At 54.6% G+C, this 17264-nt stretch overlaps 1 protein-coding gene across 4 annotated transcripts in view; it reads left to right on the plus strand.

Annotated features, from left to right (window-relative positions):
- The first annotated feature begins 655 nt into the window (after positions 1 to 655).
- USP48 (ubiquitin specific peptidase 48) overlaps positions 656 to 17264 on the plus strand; it is a 32026-nt gene continuing 15417 nt past the window's right edge. For 2 of the 4 annotated variants that reach the window (XM_064678738.1, XM_064678739.1), the window contains exons 1-12: positions 657 to 897; positions 2507 to 2627; positions 2722 to 2863; positions 3979 to 4106; positions 6264 to 6388; positions 7032 to 7140; positions 8316 to 8449; positions 8618 to 8700; positions 9339 to 9518; positions 12262 to 12387; positions 14506 to 14655; positions 16996 to 17196. In XM_064678738.1, coding sequence (XP_064534808.1) covers positions 764 to 897; positions 2507 to 2627; positions 2722 to 2863; positions 3979 to 4106; positions 6264 to 6388; positions 7032 to 7140; positions 8316 to 8449; positions 8618 to 8700; positions 9339 to 9518; positions 12262 to 12387; positions 14506 to 14655; positions 16996 to 17196 — 1633 coding nt within the window. In that variant the 5' untranslated portion in view covers positions 657 to 763. Of the gene's footprint in view, positions 898 to 2506; positions 2628 to 2721; positions 2864 to 3978; positions 4107 to 6263; positions 6389 to 7031; positions 7141 to 8315; positions 8450 to 8617; positions 8701 to 9338; positions 9519 to 12261; positions 12388 to 14505; positions 14656 to 16995; positions 17197 to 17264 lie in introns of all 4 variants that reach the window. The other 2 variants (XM_064678740.1, XM_064678737.1) reach the window with 2 other exon arrangements.

Consider the following 17264-nt stretch of genomic DNA (forward strand, 5'->3'; position numbering starts at 1 on the left):
GCGGTGTAGGGGATGGCAGAGTGGGGTGTGTGAGGGTTCGGGTGCTATGGTGTAGTCCGGGGGGTGGTACAGGGGTGCAGGAGATGAGGCATAGGAGGGTAGGGTAAGGAAGGGGGAGTGTGGGGGGGTTCGGGGTGCAGGGGGATGTCATGTAGGGGTGTAAGGGGTGGGGGATGTACGGGCGTTCGAGGGGCTATGGTACAGTCCGGGCGGTGGCACAGACTTGCTGGGAGTGTGTCGGGGGGCAAAGGAATCATCGTTTCTGCTCGGAGGGTGTTCCCGAGGGTCCCGGGCTGTACGGCCCGGCGGGCGGGCGGGCGGGCGGGCGGGCAGCAGGACAGGCCACACCCCCGTGAGGCAAAGCCCCTCCCCTTATCGCACAAGCTCCGCCCCTTGTGCACAAGCCCCGCCCCCGACGCGCACAGCCCGTTCCGTGAGGTGCCCAAGCCCCCGCCCACAGCGAGCAACCCCCCGCCCCTCATGTCCAAGCCCCGCCCCCAGCGCGCACAAGCCCGTCCGAGGGATGCTCAAGCCCCGCCCCCGGGGTGCCCAAGCCCCGCCCAAAGCAGCACAAACCCCGCCCCCGGCGGCTCGCGCGGCGCGGCTCGGCAACGTCAGCGCCTCGCGCGCGTCGCGCTCGTGTCGTCAGCGGCCCTGAGGGCGGCGGGAGGGGCCGGGCGGGACCGGGACCGGACCGGGACGAGGGCCGGTACAAGGGCCAGGAACGGACCGCGCCGGGGCGGCCCCGCGGGCACCGGCAGCGATGGCGCCGCGGCTGCAGCTGGAGAAGGCGGCGTGGCGCTGGACCGAGACGGTGCCGCCCGAGGCGGTGGCGCAGGAGCACATCGAGGCGGCCTATCGCGTCCGGCTGGAGCCCTGCCAGCGCGGAGCCTGCCGGTACCGCCGCACGGCCCCCTCCGCACCGCCCTCGGGGGGCTGGGGCATCCCGCGGGCACCCGGCACCCGCCTCCGACCGATCCCGGGGTTTGGGGGCTCCCCAGGGCTGCGGGACCCTCCTCTGCCCATCTTCAGGGTTTGGGGCTCCCTCAGGCACCGAAAATCCCCTCTGCTCATCCTCGGGGTTTGGGGGCTCCCCCTGGCACCGAACCTCCCCCCCCGCCCGCCACTAGGGTTTGGGGGCTCTCCAGGACTGTGGGACCGCCTCCTGTGCCCATCATCAGAGTTTGGGGCTCCCCTGGGCACCGAACACCCCCCTCTGCCCACCCCTGGGGTTTGGGGGCTCCCCCGGGCACTAAGTCCCTCCTCTGCATGTCTTCGGGGTTTGGGGCTCTCCTACTCCCCCAGGCTGGAGGCCCCCCTTGCTCCCTCCCCCCCGAGATGGGAGGGGCTCCCCGCCCTTTAGGGGTCCCTCGGGGTTGGTGGAGACCCCCCGTGTTTACTTGGGGGGAGGGACACCCCGTTCCCAGGGCCTGGGGGGCCCTCAGCCCTCCCTGTGCAGCTCCACGGATTTAGGGGATCCCTTGGATTGGGGGGAACCCCTTGTCCCTGCCTGGATATGGGGCCCTCACCCTTGAGTTGTGGGGAACCCTTTTGTTCCCTAGCTCCCCAGATACAGGGAATCGTCCTGGGGTTGTGAGGGACCCCTCTAACTGTTTGGCTGGTCAGATGTGGGGGACCCCTGTCCCTGCCTGGCTCCTCAAATTCAGGGCACCACCCTGGCATTGGGGGGGACCCCTCATTGCTCGGCCCTTCAGATAGAGGGGAACCCCCCTGATGGGGTTGCAGGGGACCCCTCTCCTTCCTTGTTCCCCTCCAGGTATAGGGGAACCCTGGGGATGTGGGGAACTCTGTAGGGTTGCCTGGCTGCTCATATATAGGGGACCCCCATGGGTTGTAGGGAACCCCTGTCCTTGCCCAGCTCCTGAGGTGGGCAATCCCTCCAATTGGGATTATGGGGAACCCCTCTCCCTGCCTGGCTCCCCAGAAATAGGGACACACCCCTGGATTGTGGGGACCCCTCTCCTTGCTTGTCCCTCCCCATACACAGGGGACCCCCATGGGTTGTAGGGAACCCCTCTCCTGGGTCCTCAGATATTGGGGGTCCCTCTCCCTCCTGACTCTCCAGATAGAGGGGACCTTCCTCCTGGGCTGGGGGGGACCCCTCTGGTTGCCTGGCTCCCTAGATGTAGGGGACACCCCCAAGGAGTTGTTGGGGACCCCTCTCCTACCCTGGCTCCTCAGATACTGGGGACCTCTCTCCCTGCCTGGCTTCTCAGATCTTGGGGATCCCTCTTGTTGCCTGACTCCCCCAATATAGGGGACCCACCCCCACATCCCATACTCTTCCTGGGTTCCCCCTTCCCCTCCCTCTGACCTTCTCCATCCCCTTTTTTTGTCCCTGACCACCATTTTTGGGGGGTGAGGTGGGTGTGACCCATATCCCACCACATTCCCTCCGTTCATCCTTATGGGGTCCCCCCTTGCCCTGTCACCTCCCCCCGCCCCCAGGGGACACGGGGGTGACACTTGGGGTCCGTTCTCCCAGGAGGAACTGCCGGGGGAACCCCAACTGCCTGGTGGGCATCGGGGAGCACGTGTGGCTGGGCGAGATCGACGAGAACAGCTTCCACAACATCGACGACCCCAACTGCGAGCGCCGCAAGAAGGTACCCCCCAGACCCCCCAAAAACTCACCCCCTGCCTTCCCCAGTGCCAGAGGACAAGGGGAGGCGACCCCTGACCCTTTGTATCCCCCCCCAGAACGCCTTTGTGGGCCTGACCAACCTGGGGGCCACGTGCTACGTGAACACCTTCCTGCAGATGTGGTTTCTGAACCTGGAGCTGCGCCAGGCGCTGTACCTGTGTCCCAGCGCCTGCAGCGACGGCGTCCCCAAGGACACAGGTGGGTGACACATTCTCCTGGGAGAGGGGCAGTCCCTCCTTTCCTCCCAAAACTGGGTGTTGGCTCTGAGATAAATTCATCAGGAGGATCTGTGGGTGAAGCATCAGATGATCATCCTGTCACCACAGCGTTGGTTTGGAGCCGTCACCTGGGTTTTGGGAGCACAGTGACCTTGATCCAACAGATTTCATGGATCAGGGGGGTCTGAGCTGGTTGAAAAGGCTGATTTGGGTTTGTTTTTTGCCTGGCTGGTTCCCAAAGCCCAGTGGTGGTGCAGGGGGTGGAACACATGGATTGGGGCTGATCTGGGCTCTCACAGAGCTGCACTTATCCCATAGGAGGGCAGAAATGGAGATTCCAGGTAGGATTAAGGCTCCCAACTGCTCCCAGTCCGTGTGGGTGCTGTCCCTGTGGGTCCTCTGGGTCAGTGCAGCCACCTCAGCTCTGTTCCTGTTCTGTGATGTTTCACCATTTTGGGTCAATCAGAAGCATATGCTGCTTAAACCCTCCACTCCCAGCTCGTGCTGGGCACTGTAGGATAGAATCATGGAATCACTGAGGTTGGAAAAGCCCTCTGAGATCATCAAGCCCAGCCATTCCCCCAGCACTGCCCTGTTCATCCCTAAACCATATCCCCAGATGCCACATCCACATGTTTTTGGAACACCTCCAGGGATGGGGACTCTACCACCTGCATGGGCAGCCTCTTCCAGTGCTTGACCACCCTTTCCATGAAGGAATTTTCCCTAATACCCAACCTAAACCTCCCCTGGTGTGGCTGTTTCCTCTCATCCTGTCCCTTGTTCCCTGGGAGCGGAGCCCAGCTCCCCCCCAGCTCCACCCTCCTGTCAGGGAGTTGCAGAGAGCAAATATTTACAGTTGGACTCCATGATCCCAAGGGTGTTTTCCAACCTAAATCATTCTCTGTTTTGCCTGTGCTGGGGTTTGCCCTCATCACCAACACGAACCCTTTCGGTTCTCTCGACAACTAAAACCAGCTTCTAAACCCCCCATTTCTAGTCATAAACTCACCCTGACGAAGCCAGACGGGGCAAAATCCCTGGATCAGTCCCTTCCTGCCCTGAATTCCTGGCTGTGCCTTGTGTTTCCCCCAGACTACGAGCCCCAGAGCATCTGTGAGCACCTGCAGTACCTGTTTGCGCTGCTGCAGAACAGCAAACGGCGCTACATCGACCCCTCGGGCTTCGTCAAGGCCCTGGGGCTGGACACGGCCCAGCAGCAGGTGCGTGGGGGCCTGGGCATTCCAGGGACCTGGAATTGCCCTGGGATGTTGGTTTGGCCCTTCCCAGCTGGGTCTTGCTGCCAGGGGCAAACACGAAGGGAGGAGTGTGGCTCTGGGCCCTTCTGGAGTGCAGCGGGGTCGAGAGGGGGCCAGGGAGTGATGGGATGAGCCAGGGAGTGAGGGATGGGGCCAGGGAGTGAGGGATGGGGCCAGGGAGTGAGGGATGGGGCCAGGGAGTGATGGGATGGAACCAGGGAGTGATGGGATAGGACCAGGGAGTGATGGGATGGGGACAGGGAGTGATAGGATGGGGACAGGGAGTGAGGGATGGGGACAGGGAGTGAGGGATGGGGACAGGGAGTGAGGGATGGGGCCAGGGAGTGATGGGATGGGGACAGGGAGTGATGGGATGAGCCAGGGAGTGAGGGATGGGACCAGGGAGTGATGGGATGGGACCAGGGAGTGATGGGATGGGGCCAGGGAGTGAGGGATGGGGCCAGGGAGTGAGGGATGGGGCCAGGGAGTGAGGGATGGGGCCAGGGAGTGATGGGATGGGGACAGGGAGTGATGGGATGAGCCAGGGAGTGAGGGATGGGGACAGGGAGTGATGGGATGGGGACAGGGAGTGATGGGATGGGGACAGGGAGTGATGGGATGGGGACAGGGAGTGATGGGATGGGGACAGGGAGTGATGGGATGGGGACAGGGAGTGATCGGATGGGGACAGGGAGTGATGGGATGAGCCAGGGAGTGAGGGATGGGGACAGGGAGTGATGGGATGGGACCAGGGAGTGATGGGATGAGCCAGGGAGTGAGGGAGGGGACCAGGGAGTGATGGGATGAGCCCAGGAGGAGCCCTGGGAGCAGTGGGCTGGGGACAGGGAATAATGGGATGGGGACAGGGAATAATGGGATGGGGACGGAGAGATCAGGAGGAGCCCAGGGAACAATGGTATGAGGAGAGGGAGCAATGGGATGAAGACAGGGAGATCAAGAGGAGGGCAGGGAGCAATGGGATGAGGACAAGGGAGATCAGGAGGAGCCTGGAGAGCAACGGGGTGGGAACAGGAAGTGATGGGATGAGGACAAGGACTAACGGGATGAGGAAAAGAGAGATTAGGATCAGGCCAGGGAGTGATGGGATCAGGACAGAGAGTGTTGGGATGAGGCATGGGAGATAGGAGGAGTGCAAAGAGTGATGGGATGAGGATAAGGAGCAGTGGGATGAGGACAGGAGAGGAGGAGCCAGGGAGTGATGGGATGGAGACAGGGAATGTTGTAGTGCCCGATGGCCCTGGCAGTGAGCCGGGGGGGGCAAAGCTGCTGTGAGGGTCCTCTTGCAGGTGTCCCACAGGCTGTTCCACCCCAGTGGGTGGTTGGGGAGGTTTTAGGGCCCTCTCAGGGTGAGGAGATCCTAATGGCATCACTGGGAGCCAGCCAGGGTGAGTGCTGTAGGATCCTGTGGGGCTGCAGCTGGAGAGAGCTTGGGAGAGGGGCTTGGGAATCCACTTGGAGAGGTAACGGAGGTGGTTGGAGGAAGGGCCTGAGCACCAGCAGGGAATTCCTTGGGAGGACTAAGAGGGGAAGGAAACAGTCCCTGCCAGCCAGGGACACTGAAAGGGCAGCTGGGAGAGGCCAAAACCTGTTTGTTTTTGGAAGAGCAGAGCCAGGGTGGGAGAGGAAAATCCTGAGCTGGGCGTGGGGAAGCTCGAGAGCCTGGCAGGGATCAACCTCAGGGCAGCCTCTTGTTTTTGGGGTGTTTTTATTGCCCTGCTCACCTCTGCTCGCAGCAGGGACAGCTGGCTCTGCGAGCCCAGCTTGGAAAATCAACACTCAAGGGGCCAGAAAGCTCCACAGGAGGGTTTTTATTCCTTCCAGAGCCCTGGGAAGAGCAGGGCAGGAGTCAAAGCCCCGGCAGGGCTGGCTGGGGGCCAGGGGAGCTCAGCCCTGCTCCCACACCGAGGGCCTCACGCTCCTTTTAGCCAAATTCCTCTTTTTTTCTTTAGTTCTCCCAACTAGTCTTCATTTTCCATTCAGTGCACAGAGCCTGGGTACAGCCTGTGCGTGGGGCTCGGGGTAATTAGCACTAAATTAGTGCCAGGGTTGTGACTGTGCTGTGGTGGGCTTGTTAATGAACTCGGGTTTCTCTCTTTTCAGGATGCCCAGGAGTTTTCCAAGCTGTTCATGTCCCTGCTGGAAGATACTTTATCCAAACAGAAGAACCCAGATGTCAGGAACATCGTGCAAAAGCAGTTCTGTGGAGAGTATGCCTATGTCACTGTGTGAGTATTGGCTTTGGGAAGAACCTCCTAGTAAATATTTGAGTTTTTAGAAGGATTTGAGAGGGGAAGATCCCTCCTACAATGGGACCAGGCAGGTGAGGTGCTGCAGAAACCTTTTCTGAGGGATTTTTAAGCTTGTAATGTCCTGTTTCTGTGCTTGTGTTGTTGCTGTCTCACTTCTCCAGCTGCTTTTAGTCCTTTAATGAAAATTCACCAGTTAAACCTGTGAGTGAGTTGATGGAATGGCAAATCCTGCAGCCAGGAAACAGCATCCTGGGCGTTGTGTTTTCATTTCTGCGTTCTCGGAGCTGTGGATTTCACCTTAAAAATGAGATAAAATGATGCAGATTTCACTTTAAAAATGACAAAATGATGGAGATTTCACCTTAAAAATGACACAAAATGATGCAGATTTCACCTTAAAAATGATACAGAATGATGCACGTGAGCTGTAACAGGTCTGGTAGCTGCTGTTGTGCTGGTTGCACCTTCTCGTGGAGTTTTTGTGGTGTGGATTTGTGAGCATCCTCAACTCTGACTCCACTTTTTTCTCCTGGTTTTATCCAAGGAATATCTTGCTTGTGGCTGGGACACAGGAACCATGACCTGTCTTCATATATTTTTATCTTCTTTTCAATCCCAGCTGCAACCAGTGTGGCAGAGAATCCAAACTGGTGTCCAAATTTTACGAGCTGGAGTTAAACATCCAAGGACACAAGCAGCTGACAGACTGTATAACAGAATTCCTCAAGGTAGGAGCTCGTTGGAATGCTGCTATTTTTAGCCAGGAGTTTAAATTCCTTCCTCTAATTCACAGCCTTTGAGGTCGGTGTTGGAGCAAGTTGGCTCAGTGAGATGCATCCAAGTGAAAATGTTTCTTTCTGTGGGACACAAAAAATGAGGATTGAGGCAGAGCCACTCCTTGCTCTTGTTATGGCTTTAAAAAGCACTCGGAAGTTGCATTTTTAGTTAAAATACTTTACCAGGAAAGTTGGGAATAAGTCCCTGCATGCTTTGTTGTGGATAGCACGGGGAAAAGGGGCTGGGGGTCGTGTTCTCTGTGTCAGTGCTCATCTGCACAGCAACAGGAGACATTCCCTGCTGGAAAATGTGCTCTCAGAAATGCTGGGGAGCGCCGGGAATAGCTTTGGGAACAGCTGCAAGTGCTCCTATTCAGCTTGAAAATTTGCCTGGATCCGAAGTTCAGCTCGGGCACGTTGAGGTGTGGATTCCACTCAGACTCTTTAGGACAGAACTGAGCTGAAGCCCCGGCCCTGAGCTCCCTGCCTGCTGCTGCTGTGCTCAGCAAACCGGTTGCTCTGCCTGTGGAAGGTCTGCTATGAAAAAAAACTGGTTTGGGTGCACAAATTAAACTCCTAAATTGGTGAACTTGATGTTTGTCTGCTCCTCCTTCACCCAAAACCACCCAATGACCTTGGCTGGGGGGGGTTGGAATTCTCCTCTGGACTAATCCTGCACTTGGGCCTACTTAGGCTCCCACAGTGACTCTTGCAGGGTGATTTTGGGTGGCTGAGCAGAGGGTTGGAGTTTCCAGGCTGAAATGTGGCTTTGCATTAACTTGGGCCACGTGAACTCATAAAAAGGGTGATTTAATTATTTTCTTTGATCTAAACCAACTCAGTGAAGCAAGGAGCAAACCTGCCAGTCTTGTGAGAGACCTGACAACTTGGAATGGGTCTAAAATTGGCCTTAAAGTGAGAGCAGCCTGCTCTGGCCACGCTGGAATGTGCAGTTTTAAAAGTGTGTCTTTTAACTGAGAGATTAATTAGGGAAGAGCAACCGGAAAGAGACTTAAACAGTTCAAATCACTTTGGTGCTTTCAGTCTCCTGCTCTCCAGTGGCTTGGTTGACTTTTCAGTGCTGAGCTGTTCTCCACACCTTTCCCTCTCCCTCTCTCCACACTCAGGAAGAAAAATTAGAAGGGGACAATCGTTATTTCTGTGAGACTTGTCAGAGCAAGCAGAATGCCACGAGGAAGATCCGCCTGCTCAGCCTGCCCTGCACCCTCAACCTGCAGCTCATGCGCTTTGTGTTCGACAGGTCAGTGGGAACACCCTGCGAGCTCTTTGGGAAGCACCTGCTTGGCTCTTCCTGCTTTAATTGAGGGGTCAGGGGGTGTCTGAGCTTGTCTGAGGGGTCAAGGGGTGTTATTTTGTGGGGGTGAGCTGTTATTGCTGTGCCCTGAGCCGAAGCTTTGCCCCTGCACAGGCAAACTGGTCACAAGAAGAAGCTGAACACCTACATCGGCTTCTCGGAGCTGCTGGACATGGAGCCTTTCATGGAGCAGAAAAGTGAGTTTGGGGAGGTTTTTTGTTGTCTTTACCCATGGTCTGTCAGCAGATGAGAGGTCTCTGGGATTCTGTTTAAGAAGAAATCCTTCCCTTGCAGCCAGGAATTTCCTTCTTTATCCATCCTGGGGAAATCTGTACACACCAGTCTGTCTGCAGTGCCAGTGACCTGTGTGGGGCTTGGAGTGCCTGTAGCTCAGGGGGTCAGGGTTAGATGGGATATTGGGAAGGAATTCCTGGCTGTGAGGGTGGTGGGGCCCTGGCACAGGTTGCCCAGAGCAGCTGTGGCTGCCCCTGAATCCCTGGAAGTGTCCAAGGCCGGGTCAGACAGGGCTGGTGGAAGGTGTCCCTGCCCATAGAACAAGATAGGCTTTAAAGTCTCTTCCAACTCAAGTCATTCCATGATTCCTCTGAATCCTCTTTCTGACGGGAAATGATGCCAAGAGCCGTTTGAAGCCTGTGTTTCAAACAACATCCTCGTTAAGTGGGTCGTGGAAGCCACAACCTACTCAGCGAGGTCCCGGGAAGCTCCGCGTTCGAGCGCAGCGTTTGCTGCCGGGTGCAGACCCGGAGCTTTGGGAGGGCAGGGGTTTGTGCTGCTGGCTCTGGAGCCGTGTGTGAGCGCTGCTGTGCCCCCACAGACGGGGTGTACGTGTACGAGCTGAGCGCTGTCCTCATCCACCGCGGCGTCAGCGCCTACTCCGGCCACTACATCGCCCACGTCAAGGACCCGCAGACGGGCGAGTGGTACAAGTTCAACGACGAGGACATCGAGAAGATGGAGGGCAAGAAGCTGCAGCTGGGCATCGAGGAAGATCTAGGTAAAACCTTTCAGTTGTCAATGCCCTTTTCAAGCAGCTCCTTTCCCCACAGCCACGGATCCTGCTGCTCCCTGTCGCGGCTCCGAGGAACGTGTGAAACGGCAATCCTGGGGATTGCAGCCAGATTCGCTTGGTTTCAGCCCTGCATGAGTGTTTACACCTCGTGATCAGCTCCTCTAGTATTTGTCTAGCTGCCACATGGCAGATAAGATGCTGATAACTCGAACAGCAGCTCCTATCAGGGTGCAACAGGCAAGTGCTGCTTCCTTGGCCGGTGTTGGAACAGATAACGGGAATACTTTCGGTTCCCTTAACTCGTTATGGTCCTATTTCCACTGAGCTGTTTGACTTAAGAGTCCATAAAAAAAAAATCTTGATCCAAATAACAAGTTGGAAGCTAAAACTGCCCTTTCACTCTGGTGGGTCCCTTTGGATCTCTGCAGAGGGGGTAAATCCTATAAATCACACACCTTATTCCCCCCAATAACAGCCCCAAACCTTTTCCAGCCCCACCCCCCAGCTCTAAAACACACTCTCCAAGCCACAAAACTTCAAGAATTAGCACTAATTCCTGCCTGGATCTGCATTTTCAGCCTGTTTCCTGAGCTATCTTGCTCTCCCTTTCCTCCTACCCCTGTGCCCAAAACAATAACTCGACAACAACCTCCTGTTGACTTCTCCTTGCTGCTTTTCTGTTTTACCATTACTGGCTCGTCCTGTGCTGCTCAAATCACCATGTTCCTGCACTGGATTTCCTGGGGATTTCTTGGAGAGCTTGGGCTGAGGCTGGACCTGCTGGTTTCTCACTCTGCAGCCAATAAATTAGTGTTTAGTTGGCATTTTGAGGGCTGGGCTGGGCAGTGGCTCAGTGTTCCATAGTGCAGGTGCTTCTTCGTGGTGGGGGAAATGAATGAGAAATTCCACTTGCAGTGCAAGGAATCCATTCCCAGGAGTGCTGGCTCACCAGGATGCTTTGCTTTGGTTGGAATTTATGGAATGTGGCCTTTCTTAAAAGCATCCCTAAGGGAAAGGTTTAAGTTTGGTGTAACCATGAACCTCCCTCTCCCATTTCCTTGCCCTCACCTGCACGAATGTGCCCAGAGATGGGCAATAGAGCTGGGGAAGGGTCTGGAGTACAAGGAAAAGGGTCTGGAGAACCTCTGGAAAGCAACTCAGGGAGCTGAGGGGGCTCAGCCTGGAGAAAAGGAGGCTCAGGGGGGACCTTCTGGCTCTGCAACTCCCTGACAGGAGGGGGGAGCCGGGAAGGGTTGGACTCTGCTCCCAGGGAACAAGGGACAGGAGGAGAGGGGAAAAAATTGTGCCAGGGGAGGTTTAGGTTGGATACTGGGGACAATTCCTTCATGGAAAGGATGGTCAGGCATTGGAAGGGGCTGCCCAGGGCAGTGATGGAGTCCCCATCCCTGGGAAGAGTTCCAGAGGTGTGTGGATGTGGCACCTGGGGACAGTGCTGGGTTAATGGTTGGACTGGGTGATCTTGAAGGGCTTTTCCAGCCCGAGTGATTCCGTGGTTCTGCCTGCCCCCAGCAGCTCTGTCCCGTTAATGTTTGACTCTCCCAGGCCAGGATGGAGCTGCCCAGACCTCTAGTGGTGTGAGGGAAAATTAAACCCTGAAAGGTTTGAGCAAAAGAGCTGCTCAGCCTTTGTTTTTAACCTCCCAAAATAAGTGGAGAGTGGCAAAATAAGATGCAAATAAACCACTGTGGTCTTGATTTTTATAAAGTTTTATGCTTAACCACAAGTCAGTATTCTTATTTCTTGTATTTCAATACAAGGCTGTTTGGAGAGTAGAATTAAAGGGTGTTTAGGAGCCTCTCTAGGGCTGGGAGCCCAATATTTTTATCAAGTTTTGATGTTATTTGTCTGTTCCGAGCAAAACTGAGGCTTTTCTTTGTTCCAAATCCATGTAACAGCAGGAGAAGGTCAGTAACATACAGTGAAGGTCTGTGGTGGGGGGAGAGCCCTGGCCACAGATGGGAACAATTTAGAAAATCCTTGGAGAAAATGCAAGTAAATAGAGTCTAGGAAGTCCTCTGGATGGTGGGAGGAGAGGCACATGAATTCTTCCACAATTTGGGAAGAACAGACACTTGCTCTTAATATTTCAGTGGTCCATTTAGACTTTGACCTATGGAACATTGTTCCTTTAATTTTTTTTCTTCATTAAAAATGGTCTGAGTTTTGAGGCTGCAGCTGTAGAGGAGTGTTTTCCTTGCCTGAGAATCCATCTGGAAACAGCAGCTCTTGCAACACAGCTTTACATCCCCCACTAGCTGCTCCAAAACAGCCCTTCCCGTGGCTGTTGGCTCCCTAAAAACTTTGCTGTGTGTGTTTTTTTCCCCTCCACGGTCACCTGTAAATACGAATTTCTTCCCTGAGGATTTGACTCTTTTCCTTTGGAGTCAGGACACCAGAACAGGAGGCGAGAAGAGAGAAAGGATGTTTTTCCAAGAGTTGCTGTTGGCTCAGAGAGGTTCCACTGGGGAGAGAAGAAAGGCTCTTGGAGAAGGGAGGTTCAGAACAGGCTCCTAAATTTAGTGCCTTTGATTTACCCAGAGAGGCTGGAGGGATTTGGGGCTTTCTTTGGGATGCAATTTTGAGCCATGCCAAGCCCAGTGCTTGGCACAGAGGCCTGGCAGAGGGAAGCTGGCTAGGGGGCAAACTCATCCCATGGAAGGAGGCTCAGGCTGCTGTGTTGCTGAGGTTTTTCCCTTCTGTCCCACAGCGGAGCCGTCGAAATCCCAGACTCGGAAGCCCAAGTGTGGGAAGGGCACCCACTGCTCCCGGAATGCCTACATGCTGGTGTACAGGCTGCAGGCCAGGGAGAAATCCCTCACTGTCGAGGTGCCAGGTGAGTGATTTGGGAATCTGTGCCAGCCTGGGATGCTCCAGGGGGGCCCCAACGTCAGGATTTTGCTCCAAGCGCCATTTTGGGGGCTGGAGCCCCTCTGCTCTGGAGCCAGGCTGGGAGAGCTGGGGGGGTTCACCTGGAGAAGAGAAGGTCCAGGGAGGCCTGAGAGCCCCTTCCAGGGCCTAAAGGGGCTCCAGGAGAGCTGGAGAGGGACTTGGGACAAGGGCCTGGAGAGACAGGACAAGGGGGAATGGTTTTAAACTAAAAGAGGGGAAATTTAGGTGGGATACTGGGGATAAATTCTTCCCTGTGAGGGTGGTGGGGCCCTGGCACAGGTTGCCCAGAGAAACTGTGGCTGCCCCTGGATCCCTGGAAGTATCCAAGGCCAGGTTGGACAGGGCTTGGAGCAACCTGGGCTGGTGGAAGGTGTCCCTGCCCCTGGCAGGGGGTGGGACTGGATTATCTTCAAGGTCCTTCCAACCCAAACCGTTCCATGATTCCATGATTTTTACCCACTCTCCATGTGCCATGTGGCCCCTCAGTGTCATGACCAGTGTTCCCCCTGGGCTTTCCCAGCACTTAATGAATATTAACCTGCCCATCCCTCCCCTGTGCCTGCTCAGACCTCTCTGCCTTAACCAGCTGGTCTGGATGGGAAGGGGTCAGGAGGAAATCATCCCGCTGGCATTTGCTGCAGGGATCCCACCGGGATTCCAGAGGCGAGGGAGAAGAGCGTGGTTAAATGTCAGGAGCAGTGCACACTGCGTGCTGGAGGTGAATAATCCTGACAGATGTCAGCTTCCCTCTGCAACTGCTTCATCTTTGCCACATCACGAATAAACGAGGTGAAAACAAGAGGCTCCGAGCCCTGAGCAGGAATTTGGGCCTTGCTTTGGGACTGTGGGGGTGGCAGAGCTCCCTGGGGGCTTGGCCTGGGGATTTAATGATGCTTGATTAGAAATATTCATTAGGCCCCTGGTGCTGAGGTGTGTTCCCCCTTCCTTTTCTGCAGAGGTGGTGGGTCCCTTTGGATCTCTGCAGAGGGGGTAAATCCTATAAATCACACACCTTATTCCCCCCAATAACAGCCCCAAACCTTTTCCAGCCCCACCCCCCAGCCCTAAAATCTGCCCCCCAAGCCACAAAACTTCAGGAATTAGCACTACTGATTCCTGCCTGGATCTGCATTTTCAGCCTGTTTCCTGAGCTGTCTTGCTCTCCCTTTCCTCCTACCCTGTGCCCAAAACAATAACTCGACAAGAGCCTCCCCACCCAGCTCCAAATTCCTGCGTTGCCTTTGTTTCCCGTGGAATCCCGCCAGGGAACAGGGAGCGAAGGGCAGCACTCTGAGCTCTGTGGTTGTGGGGAGGTTTCATGCAACTGTAAATTTGAGGCATTTTGCTTTGATGCTGTTAAAAAGCGGCTTTTCCAGCACAGTGGAGAGGCACAACTTGGCTCTGACCTCAAGGAGGTCAGGCTGGTTGGTTTTTAATGCTGGGTATTCTCCCAAGGAGGATATTTTTCGCTCAAGAATTAACCTTTCTGCAGATATTTTAGCTCTTCAAAATAATTCTAAATAGGAAAAGGCCTCAGATAAGCAGAGCTTCCCCCCCCCTCCTCACACCAGCCTTGGGATGGAAGTGGTTTATCTTCTTTTTTTTTTCCCTGCTGAGGTTTGGGTTTTGGGGTTTTTTTCCACCCATGACAGCAAAAATTCCCACTTCCCTCACGTTTCTGTTGGAGTGCTTATCTCCCATCTCCTGGGGGCTCTTTGCCCTTGGGTTTGCAGTGTGCTGGATCCCAGGGCGGGACAGGCCTCAGGTGTATCCAGCTCTTGTTCCCACCCTGGGAACAATGGATCCTTGGCAGGACAGAGGAGCTGCCCTTAACACAGCAACCAACGCCCAGTAAATTATTTTCTTGGGTGCAAAACGTTGCTTTTAATCATCTACAACCACCTATATTGGGCGAGAGCAATGTCCACACGCCTGGGAATGGAACGTGAGGGAACTTTGAGGTTTGTTATCCCCAGATAACCCACCATAATTAACATAGCTGGCATTTTCTCCTCACATTCCTGGCTTTTTTTTTTTTTTTTCCCTTTTTCTCTCCCACCAGCTTTCCTGCAGGAGCTGGTGGAGAGGGATAACTGCAAGTTTGAGGAGTGGTGCAACGAGATGGCCGAGATGCGCAAGCAGAGCGTGGCCAGGGGGAAGATCAAACACGAGGAGGTGAAGGAGCTCTACCAAAGGTTACCCGCCGAAGCTGGTCTGTAAGACATTGTGGAGGATTTCTCTAGTAGAGCTGTTAAGATTGGTGATGATTTGTGACTAACCTTGCCCTCCCTGGAAGGCATTCCCGCAGCCCTCTGGAAGAGGGAAGCTCCATGCATGCTCAGATTTGTTTTCCCTCGCTGCTTTTCCTGCCTTAACCTATTTTTTCTCCTTTTTTTTTTTTTTTTGGCCTCTGGCGTCGCTAATTCCCTCTTGCTCCTTCCCCATCAGTCAGCCTCATGCTTTGTGACTCTTTTCTTCTGCCTGCTGAGCAGCTCGTTAGGAGCAGCCAGGCAGAAGAACTGCCTGCTCCTGACTTGCCAGCTCAGGGCAGGTTTGGGAGCTGGTGATCCTGATTCAGCAGCAGGTAACTGGGAGAATGCCTGACCTCCAGCAGAAAATTAGTGGATCCATCCCTGCCAGTGCCTCAAAGCTCCATGGCTCAGCTTTGTAGTGACTGGGGTTAGTCCTTTCCTCCTGCTCCTTGTGTCTTGTCACCTCAGCACAAGGGGTTTTATTCCCCACCTTGTTTTTCCGTCCCATCTCCCTCAAAAGCATAGGGACACTTGCTCTGTCTGTCCAGCATGTGGAATTTCACTACGTGCATCTCCTAAAAACTCCAGGAAAATTATAACTGAAGACTTAAAAGTGGGTTTAATTGTGTGGCCTGCTGGAGAATTTGATGTTTTAGCTTTTATTGCCAGACACTCAGAGCCAGCACTGAGATTGAAGTAGCCCAAAGGAAACTCCTGCTCCTGTAAATCTGCCTCTCCAATTCAGGAATGCAGGTGTTTAACTCTGGAGCAGGAGCATGTCACAGCTCATCCTGAGTCCCCAGGAGCCTGAGCAGTGTTCAGATGTCACTGTGAGATCAGAGCTGTGCTGGAGGGATCAACCTGCCCTGACTCACCTGCCAAAAGGAGCAGCAGCACAATCCCACTGTGCCTTCCCTCAGCAGGAACAGAATAGTTTGCTCTCGGCATTTCTAACGTGACAGAGGAACAAATCTCCAGAAAGATGTTTTTTGCAAGTGCAGGTAAAGCTGTTGTGCCTCAATTTGGAGCTGCCAGGCCCCAAAGCAGTGCCCTGGGGCACCCACTGGGCACAGCCCGGGCACAGCACTCCCAGCACAGCTGGAGGCAGCGTCATTCCAGCGCCGCGCTGGGGCCTGGCCCTTGGAACTGGGGGCTGCCTCTGCAGCTGTGCAGACACGTTCCCTGCCAGCTTTGTGGAGTCTGCCCCAGAAAAACGTCCTTTCTGGGGGAGGCAGCTTTCATCCCAAACTAGCAAACCCGTTCTGACAGCGCCGGAATTCTCCGGAGGTCACGGCTGCGGAGGGCGTTGCGTAAGATGAAAACACCATGGGCTGAGGCTGTGGAGGAAAAGAGGCTTCACAGAGCTCCAGTGCAAGCTGGAGACACAGTGTTTTCCTGTCTTCTGTGTTTTCCTGTCGCTTCTCTGTTGCTCCTTCCCAGGAAACATCAAGGATTTGTGTTCAGTTGATAAATGTGACTCACAGCTGCCTTTCCCCGTGGTTTCAGAGCTGCCTTCGAGGCAGCAGAGAATGGGTTTAAAATTCTTGATTTCCTCCTAATTTCCCACTCATCCCCCAGAAGAGTTGTGGATCAATAGTGTGTCTCAGTATTGAGATACAGGGCTGTCACCCAAAACCATTTCCCTGCTCATACAGGCACTGACCTGCTCCTGAACCTTGGCTTTGTGCAGGTGCTTCTCCTTCAGCAAACAAGGGCGAACCCGCTGCTCTGCTTCAGCAAGAAATCTGAGCAAGTTTCCATTTGCACTGTAAATTTTAAAATATGGGACTGTTTCTCACCCAGAATTGTAAGAAAAACACTAGAATTTCAAGTGCTGAAAGGGTGGGGTGAACACCGACCTCGATTCTTTTGTGGTGTTGCTTTTAATTTTCAAATTAGCCCGATGAACTAGCTCTCTGTTGTAGAAAAAGCCTTTAATGTATGATCATAATTTAAATATTATATCAGTCCCTCGATGGATGATGGGAAAACCTTCCCCTTTCCTCGACTGCTCTCCAGTAATCCCCCAAAGGTTTGAAAGCACTCCCATTCCTCCTTGGAGCTGTTCCATATTGATTGCTGAATCCGAAATGACCTGAACATCTTAATATCTCATGTCTTCTAAATCTGTGACACCGAGATGAGAATGGGGGGGGAGAAGCTGGATCAGAAAACCTGTACCTCAGAGATGTAACCAACAGTGATTTCCTGTTAATTTTTAAGAGGAATTCTAAAGTACCACCTGGTGTTGGAGCTGACGCGTCCGGGCTTGTTCCTCTTTGTGGTTTCTCCCCTCCCAGGTTCCCCCTACGACTTCATCTCTCTGGAATGGCTGCAGAAATGGCTGGATGAGTCCACTCCTCCCAAACCCATCGACAACACGGCCTGCCTGTGCTCCCATGGCAAACTCCATCCCGATAAGATATCCCTGATGAAGAGGATTTCGGAATACGTGGCCGACTTCTTCTACCGGCGCTACGGGGGAGGGCCCCGGCTCAACGGTACCGTCCCCTGGGGTGTGCTGGGCGTGTCTTAGAGCCTTCTGCTGGTCCCAGCCCCATTTGGACTC

Source organism: Pseudopipra pipra, chromosome 22 (assembly GCF_036250125.1).
Source record: "Pseudopipra pipra isolate bDixPip1 chromosome 22, bDixPip1.hap1, whole genome shotgun sequence".
Taxonomy (NCBI): domain Eukaryota; kingdom Metazoa; phylum Chordata; class Aves; order Passeriformes; family Pipridae; genus Pseudopipra; species Pseudopipra pipra.